Source organism: Lutjanus erythropterus, chromosome 14, assembly GCF_056507025.1.
Source record: "Lutjanus erythropterus isolate fLutEry1 chromosome 14, fLutEry1.hap2, whole genome shotgun sequence".
NCBI lineage: Eukaryota > Metazoa > Chordata > Actinopteri > Lutjaniformes > Lutjanidae > Lutjanus > Lutjanus erythropterus.
In genome coordinates this window covers 22904064-22913680 of record NC_139330.1, presented here as the reverse complement: position 1 = coordinate 22913680, position 9617 = coordinate 22904064, and the positions used below count along the sequence as shown (strand labels likewise).

The following is a 9617-nucleotide window of genomic DNA, read 5'->3' as shown; positions in this document are numbered from 1 at the left end:
CGCCAGGCAAGGAAGATGAAGACGCATGCTCGACAATAACAGTTTTCTCATTCTGGAAGCCGTTAGCTACAGCAATGCCCTCGATGACAACAGTAGTTCCAGCCGGAACGACCTCAGGGTTTTTCCCTTGTAGCTTCACCATGCCAAGGCTATTGCTAACCTGTCTGCGTCGGAGTTCAAGGATCTTGACTACAGCTTGGTAGCCGTAATGGGCCGGCTGATAGTGAGTTGACTCGCCTTCCAAAAATGTGTCATACAAGACATCCATAGTGTTGGTGCCTATAAGCACAAGAGACTGTGAGGTGGCCCTGGTATCAGGCACAACCAAAGCAAGGGTGGGTACCGTGATGGGAACACCAAGCAAAGCCTGTGGAAAAACAACGGTCATTTCAATGTAACCTAAGTAGGGTACCGTTTGTCCGTTTGCTCCCTCTACCTCAAGGAGATCATGCAATGGCTTGATGTCTTGTTCAGCTAAGTGTTGCTGGTAGAAAGAGTGGGAAACGGTGGTGACCTGTGAACCCGTATCAAGTAAACAGTTGACTTGCTTACCATTGATAGTCACTTCAGCTGTACTTCTAGTACCGACCAACCCAGAAGGAAGCTTAAAAGAGTGGATTCTTTTAGAGTGTTCTGAGATGGTGCACTTCTGAGACTTCCCTTTCTTTGAGGAGCGTGGTTGCCTCTCTGTAGCCCCTGTCTGCTCCACGACAGGGACTGAGTCTAGTTTAAAGGTAAGTCAAGGCGGTTTTGTTGTTCCCACACATACTGTCTTTCCTCTAACTGTCTCCTCTTTTCAGTCACTAAAGTCGGGTTTGAGTCGTTAGTGCAAGAGGTCGAAATGTGTCCATCCTCCCCGCAATTAAAGCAGTACCAAGGTCTGGGTTTGTTTGTGTAGTTCTTTCTTAATTGCTTTGTCATGTCGGATTTTGTGCTGTGTGATGCTGCTGCTCTGTTCTGTGTTTTCCTTGTAGCACCCTTTTCACTAAACCCCTTCGGCTTACTCTGGGAAACGAAGGTGGTCAGCTGACTCTGTAGGCTAGCTATCTGCTTCCTAAGATCATCAATATCACTAAGCTGGGCCTCTGAGTTCTCTGTGGACTCAGAAATGCATCTACTTTGTGCCTGAAGCTGAACTCTCTGCTTTGGGGGACCTACATGCTTTCTCATGCGGCTAGCCTTGGCTGCCTGCCTGTCTTCCTCAGTGCGTAGGATTAGTAGAAGTTCTGAGAACGAAGGTGGAGAATTTTTCTTCTGCTCTAGTTGTAGACTTGAGAGCAGAGCAGAGTCCCAGCACCCCCTACAAAACTGTTTGAGCAGATGTTTACCTACTTCCCCCGGTGCAACCCCCCCTCTCTTAACGGCTTGGTTAAGCGCGAGCTGCAACCGCTGCAGGTAAGCTGATGACTTCTCGCCTGGGTCCTGGAGTATGTTCATGAATTGAGCAAACAGCTCTTCCCCATCTTCGACTGCACCAAAAGCGGAATCCAGCAGCTGCAAATAAGCGGAAGGCAGTGAGTTTGAGCACAAGCCTTTGATCACGTCTGCTGCGGGTGAAAGCAAACTCTCTAGGATCCTACGAGACACCTGAAGTGGAGCCATGCTGGGATCGTTCAAGAGGAGTTCAATGTGGGAACGCCAAGTGTCATAGTCTACTTCGCTATTTGGTCTGGGGATTTTCCCGGAAAATGAGCGAAGGCGGACGGGAGCTAGCGAGAAAGAACCTGTATCCTCCCTCCTCACGATGTGTTCAACCACAACTTTCTGAACTTCTGGCGGATTAACCTCACTCGCTGAGAGGGATGGAGCTCGTCTTTCATCAGTAACTGGTGCTGACGTAGCACTGTTTACAGCGCTGTCATTCTGGGGGGTACCCGAAAGAGGACTAGTGAGCTGGGGGGACCCTACAGGAGGCTCACCGTGTGCTAAAGATGACGGCTCATCTGCAGGTTGCATACTTTCGACATCACTACTGATCTGCATCATCATTTCTCTCAGGACTGCCTCATAATCTCTGCCGCTTAAATTTGCTAGCCCTTTTAGCTCTGTCAGGTAAGTTTCAGTAACCCTGCTACCCAGCTTGGAGGTATACACACTGCTTAAAGCTTCAACATTATACACGACATTTGGATCGCCCTTGAGTGTGTGTCTGTATGGCAAGAGTGGCTGCAAAGCTTCTACAGCAGCGCCACTGGAGTACTCGACGATCAGGTTTTTGTGAAACTCGGAGGACTCATCATCAACTAAAACGGTGCGCTGAATGGCACCATACCTCTTAAGGAAGTCAATCACTTCTTCATCCTGAGCTAATTCAGTTATACCATCAACAATGACCGCGTTGGGTATTTTGACACTCGATCTCTGGATAAAATCCATGGTTCAATGAAGCAATGTTGATGTCACCTACCCTGGACTCCTGGCTGGCTCGCCACTTTTCCTATAACCCCTCTATGCCCGATGAGACTACAGGTAATATTTAGTTTCAGTTTCAGTTTGGACCCGTATCAGAATCTCTAAGGTAGCACTCATGGAGTCCTGGGTGGAACAACAACATTGAACACTCTCACACAAACTTAGCTTGCAAAAACTGTATTGCTGGTTATCAACAAGAACAGTATAACATTTCCCCTTTTAATAGAAATATGAAAAATAACAAACTGCGCGCAAAACAAAAGAGAATAAAAAAATAAAAAAAAATAGAAAATTGTGTTGTGTTCAGTCTATATTGTCTTTTCTTTCTTTTTATTATGAGCTCAATGTTTTTTCGTTGGGGCCCTTTTTTTCCTCTGTGTTTCTCTATTTGTCCTACCACACCGCAGGCCTGGGAGGTAAGTTCAGTTGTCCTCCTTTCCTCTGTTCCGGCTCACCATCTGGTTCTCGGGATCCCTCAGTCCAGCAGGGGTCTGGAAGCCGCCAAGTGGCTACCCAGAACTGGCATCTTCTCTCTTTAGCGTCGACTACTGGTGGCTCTGATGACCTCTCTTTCAACATCAAGTGTCACCGAATCTCATCCTCAAAAAAAACCTGACCTGGAGTAGAACAGGCCACATTCATTCATTTGAATTAACTTAAATCACTACAGGCCATTAATTCTTTGTTAAAATAAATAACATAAATATGACCTATAAATGTAATTAAATACATTAACAAAAAGAAAAGAAAATAAATAAATAAAAAAAAAAAAAAAAATAAAAAAATAAACAATTCTCACTTTTCCTTATAGGTCTCAATTCTCTAGTGTTAATTAGTTGAAAATACTCAAATAACTCAAAATAGCCTTTTTTCGACATAAATTCTTATCATAAAAGGATAACATAAGGCTTCACCCTCTTTTTCCTACATACACACAATGCATACGCACACATGGCACATGTACACACACGCTACACACCCAATATGCACATACACACCGCGCACACACACACACTCACACATACACACCGCGCACACACACGCACCCTCACACATACAATAGCCTAGCATTTCACCTGGTTTAGCCCACCCTGTTAGCCGTTAGCCTGTTCGTTAGCTCTGCTTTTAGCTGAGGTCAACACACAACACACACTCTCATAGCCTGCTATCCTGGCGGCTAGCGCACGAGGCGCTATATTAGCATTTAACAACTAGATTAGCGCCGCAGCTAGCACTACTTTTACTCGACGCTTGTTCCTCAAAATACACATTTAACTCACCGCCGAGTGGGCGACTTCAAACACGAACTCCGTAGGTTCAGCTTGGAGTGGATTTTGACCATTTCACTCAGTTTCATCCGCTTCAGGATGTCTTTTCTTCTCTGCTAATCCGCTTTTCGTGCAGCCGAATGGTGTGGCGTTCCTTCTCGCTCTATCTATTCCCCAAGGTGCTGCGCGCAACTGCTACGCAATTGGCCAGTGACGTCATGACGCATCACACTCTCTGCTCCGTGCGGTGCAGTTAACCCTATAAATGCCAGCTATCTCTCACTCACACACTCATTTACACTAAATAACGAACTTCTATTCACTTTCCTTTTTAATTTAAACACACTTTATGAAGCCTGGGCTACACCTGCATGGGACTGTTTTGTTCAATCCAGCTTCCATAACCACCTGCTCCCTAAAGGTGCGTGTTCCAGACTCCCCGCTCTCACCTATAGCAAAGTTTAAAGCGCCTGCTCCAGTGAGTGGGATCTCAATCCAGATGCATTGCTCTAATTCATTAAGAGCCACCATACCTTGTATATGTATCACTGGCAACTTTTTGTGCTCAGGTTTACTTTAGTCTAATTCACAGTCATGTCAGAGGTGCCATCTGTTCACATGGTGTTTATTCTTAACAGTGTGATCATTGACTCACACATAAAGGAACTCATTTCTACAAATTCACCCTGCAAAAATCCTGCAGTTTATTTTTTGACCATCCGCTCCTGCCTGAAGCAAAGTTTTAACTGTCCACTCCCACGAGAATTGGGCTGGGTCCCCTGGGACCCCAATCCCAAGACAGTGCTCTACCTGATGTCATAGCAGGGGTGAGACTCAATAACTGTTTGAATATGGGTGCATATTTTCAGACAGCCCCCTTATGGAAGACATTTATAGTGTTGTACTCATTTGTCAAAATGTTGTGTCAAGATTGAAAAAAGAGCCTGAGAGAGAAGCTCAGACAGAGCTTACTTTCTTACCTCCACATGTCTGGCCAGTCACTGCATGTGAATGTTGGATTGTCAGTTTGAGAAGGTTACAGAAAGTGTCGGATGTAGGGTCTTGGTATTGTGCATGCTGGCTCACTGTCACACTGTCATGGCTTAGTGGGATGCTTGAATAGAACTGAGCCATCACCGATGTTAAGATGATGTCTGAATGTCTGCTGTGAAAAAGACTCATAAGCTGCTTCTTTTCTGCTGAGCTTTTGGTATCGTTGGATTGGCTAAAATCTGATGTTCAGGAATGTGTTTGTTAAAGGGGAACTAATTAATTCAACACATCAGAACAGAGGTCTTGGTTAGTACTAGGCTGCTACATGTGTGGAAAAAAACAAAAAGTATAAAGCCTTTTGTGGTCCCAGAGGGAGCCCCACAAAGTCTGATAAAGTTCCTCAAGTGATGTCACTTGAGGCAGCATCTGTTGAGAGAGAAGACTAGTTTGAAAATAAAATCTGGGGATTGTGGAGAAAGAAAGAATCTCTGTTAATGTCTACACACACGAAATCTCAGACCAAACTGCACTGCACTATGGGTGCTGATATTCACAGTATATTGTGCAGTTAGCTGCACTATATACTGTATGCTATCACATACCCATACATATTTATACTACTGTCCATACTGCATATATTTGAAATGTAGTGCATTTTTATTTATGCTACTGCACTTTATTGTATATACTATTCATATCACACCACCAACTGTTTATTCTGTATACGTCTTATTATTGCCATTACTTCTGCATTTCATTGTATCAAAACTTGTACTCTGTACAATGACAATGAAGTTGAATCTAATCTAATCTAATCTAATCTAATGTAGACGCCATGTTTTGTGAATGAAAAAAAATCATGGAATAAACGGTCCATTGTCTGTCTGGCAATGTTTTAGGAGTGCAACACTAAATCAGTGGAGTGCACTTATAAGGGAAGATGAGTTCTCCCAGCCAAATCTTTGTTGCTTCTCTGATTCTTTGATGGCAGCCTGAAAAAGCAACGGTGGAACTATTTGCTATAAATAGTCGATTCCTTGAAGTAAGTGGTTCTGACTGCAAGAGCATCCTCTGACACATCTTCATTCCAAACTTGTTTGTCTACCTTTAGAGCTTTACATCTTAACAAGGTCACAGAAGAAGGAGGGCCTTGTGCTCATTGGCTTAAGTGTGTGCTATTCGCTCAGAATTTCCTATTTGCTATTGTCTGACTGAAACAGCATCTTCGTTCCAAAGTTCTTTGTCCATCTTCAGATCTTTACATGTGGACAAGGCCACACTAGTTCACTCATTTTTGCTCAGCAATCTCTAGTGTTTGAACTTAGTCTTTCCTTCTCTTCAAGGTTTCAGTCTGCTTTGTTTTGTCTACTTTTATGGTAGCATGTTTCTCTGTGCTTGATTTGCTGGCAGTGAACGAGAGAGATTCTCTGTTTGCTAAAGTTTCCCTCAGGTGCTACAGTTTCCACACACAGTCCAAAAAACATGCAGGTTAGGTGTACTGGGAACTAAAAATTGCCTGTAGGTATGAGTGTGAATGGTTGTATGCATCAGCCCTGACCTCCTCTACCCCTATAAGCAGGACTATACAATAGATCGATTGATGATTTGAGTGTCTGAAGCAGCGCAGAGTTTGTGTATACAGAAGACACTTGAGCCAGTGAGCACAAGGTTCCTCTTCTGGCTCTTCTCAAGGCAGATTCTAACATGGGTGTTTGACACTGGTGGACTTGAAGTAGAGTTGGGTGAGATGCTAAAATTTTCCAAACGATCATCATCAACCCATCCCTCAGTGATTGGCAATGCCATCGTCTCCCCTCCCACCTCCTCCTGTCCTCTCGCGTCTCAGCTGGGAGATGTGCGCAAGCAGCAAAATCACTATGTTATGCATGTAACGTACGTTTACTACGTCCAATGGACAAAATAAACTCATTGTCTAGAAATGACATGTTCTCACACTTTTTTTCCATTTTAAACCGAGAAATACAACTGTTGACCTTTTGAATTCAAGTTTCTCTCTTTTACCGAACTAAGACAAGTTTAATTGGCTCATTAATGTCTCAGAAAACACACTTCATTTAAATTCAACAGAAAAACATGTGAAACTCACCAAAACTGTCTTTGTTAACACCAACAATCACCAACTCTGGTTTGGTTAAAATAAATCCTCACTTTACTGTGTGAAAAGAGTTTAAAGAGTCTGACTCTGCAGGCTGTTTTCCTCTCACTCGTCACCCAGCTCAGCGCACTCATGGTTGGCTGAGTGGGTGTGAACTGCGCTGCTGGATGAGAGTGCGATGCAGAGCAGAGGCTGTCACTCTGCAGACTATTACATTGGCAAAATAAAATGGCAAATATTGCCCTAAAAATCGGCCAAAGAAAGCAATCGGCGATAGATTCAGCCCATCGTTGATAGAAGACCCTAACCCTAACTTGAAGGTTTGAAAATAGTCTTCAGAAGTGCCCTCATGGATGTAAGATAAGATAGATTAGATAGGATGTAAGATCTAGAATGGCCAAATGTCCAAGATAATGTGATAAAGTGTTCTTTCGAGTGCCCTTCCAGTGTAGAATACCTGGTAAAAGGGCCCCCTCATGCCCTTCCAATGGTTAAAATGTGAAAAAGTGTCCTCTAGGGTGTGCTTCCTGTGGTCAAAACATGATAAAGTGCCCTTAAGAGTGCCCATCCAATGGACAAAATAGGATAAAGTGCCCTCTCTAAGTGCCCTTTCAATGGTCAAAACATGGTAAAGTGCCCACTAGCGTGCGCTTTCATTGGACAAAATGCGGTAAAGTGTTCTCTAAAATCCCCTTCAAGTTGTAAAACCATGAATAAGTACCCTCTAGAGTACCCTTCTAGGGCACAAAAATGTGATTAAGTGCCCTCAAGAGTGTCCAAATGTGATAAAGTGCCCTCTACTGCCCTACCCACAGACAAATGGCAAAGTGCCCTCGAGAGTGCCTTTCCAGCGGACAAAATGTGATACAGTGCATCACGACTTTTGGCTGGTAGCTCACGCCACACAACTGGCGCCCTCATTCTTTTTGCCCTTGCACCTCACAGTGTGCCACAAGACATTGACACGATGGTTTTCATGACAGCGAGACTCCTGCTGCTTGAATAAAACTCATTCTCAACAGAGTTGTATTTGGTCAGTGTACATTCTTTAAACCAAATTTTCTTACATCTGTTTTCTTCCACATACATGTCCGCACACACTGTCACACTCTTGTCCAAACAAAGATACAACCACTAGAGCCAAGAGGGCTTCTCTGCTGGTGGTATCCTGGACAGGTGGCAGTGCGAGTCTGTCAAGTCAGGCAGAGCTCAGAGTGCAGGGCTGCACAGCGGAGATAGCAGGGCTCACACACACACACACTCGTATACACAAATGCATATGTACAGATCCCACAGCATGGTTGGCCTCAGTTGAGTCTGTGACCGAACTTGAATGACACTGAAACACTGACAAGAAAGGGAGGCATATTGAATGGGCCTCAGAACAAAATATCAAAACTGTCCTTTTTCTGGACTGAGGTTGTAGTGAGTTTTTTTTTTCTCTCTGTTCCCCAGGTGGTGCCACAAGTTAAGACAGCTCAGTCTTGTGCACATAACAGGGAAATAAATCGAAAAATGTAAAAACAGATTAAACTCACTAAAGTGTGGCATCTGGTGACAATTTCTGGAGGGACTTGTAGCAGCTGCTTTGGTGGCTGTCAAACTTTTTCTGTCTTACTGCCCTTTGGAAAATGAAGAAAAGAATTTATTCCCCCAAATTCATTTACCATTATAAACCTATTTACTTTATGAAACACTAACAATTTGGGGAAAATTGGCAACAAATTGTTTATTGCTCCCAAATGAAGCAGGTTCATTCAACTGGACTGGGCCTGCCCCACTAATTCAGATACAGTGAGTCTACCTGAAAATCGTATCGTGACAGGGAGCTTTTCATCACAATGAGGACCTCTAACCAATCTATGAACCCACAAAGTTGGTCTTTTGTTTACTGTCAGTGAAGCAGCTCATTTTGTATCTCAGTGGCATCACAGACCTTGGTTTTCTGGTTTGCCTTGAAAGAGATGTTAGAGGATAAGGATCATGATATTCTGTTATTGTCAACAAATCCTGTAAAAAAAAAAAAAGAAAAAAAAAAGAAACGATAACCAATAATATTTTAGTCTCTCTCTATTTGTTTCCAACCCCTAGGATGTGTTGGTCTCAGCTGTAAGAACATTCACTCCTACTGACCATAAATCTTAAACGTGTCACAAATGCATTACCTTATTTTTATAAAAGACTAAATTTCATAAAGTGGGCAGGCATAGCAGAGTTGGGCAAACATTACTCAAACAGGAGTAAATTTGGGCACTGGGACTATTTTCAGCCATGGATTTGGTGCACTAGTGAGAATATCCAGTAGCAGATGATTGATGTGTTTTTAGCCAGTGTAGCAACAGGGCTATAATTGTCTGCCTGACAGCCTGTCTGTAGGTCCGTCAACCACTTTGGTCAAGACACAAATGGATATCCATGTTCCCCTCTGGATGAATTTTAATAACTTTATTGATCCCCTGGTTTATCATTTCATGCCATCATCAGGTCAGAATGTCACTTTGTCCAAACATCTTCCAAATGCCTGCAGATCTGATGATGACATACCCAAGAGGCTCAGCTATACTTTGTGTTTAATGCCAATTAGCAAATAGTAACAGGCCCTTCTTATATAGGTTTAAGGGAAAAATCATGAAAAGGCCTGAAGGCTAATTTATCCCATGTGCACATGACTGCAGACAATTCATGGTTTAAAGATGGACAACATGAGAGCTCCCCAAAAGTGCCGCCAAAACACCTCATTCGGTCCCTGGTGGCTGGCTGCAGTATAGGTCATGAACCCCTCCCCTTCTATGTTAGCAGACAAGACAGAGGCCAAACTGATCAATTTT

The 9617-nt window shown here is 43.4% G+C and overlaps 1 protein-coding gene across 1 annotated transcript; it reads right to left on the bottom strand.

Annotated features, from left to right (window-relative positions):
• Positions 1-239: 239 nt before the first annotated feature.
• LOC146315570 (zinc finger CCHC domain-containing protein 12-like) lies at positions 240-4041 on the bottom strand. The gene is made up of 2 exons (XM_084735891.1): positions 3693-4041; positions 240-3029 (listed from the first exon to the last, which is right to left on the bottom strand). Exon 2 carries the CDS (start codon positions 2374-2376, stop codon positions 724-726), a length of 1653 nt encoding a protein of 550 aa, XP_084592017.1. The 5' UTR covers positions 2377-3029; positions 3693-4041; the 3' UTR covers positions 240-723.
• Between the last annotated feature and the right edge of the window lie 5576 nt (positions 4042-9617).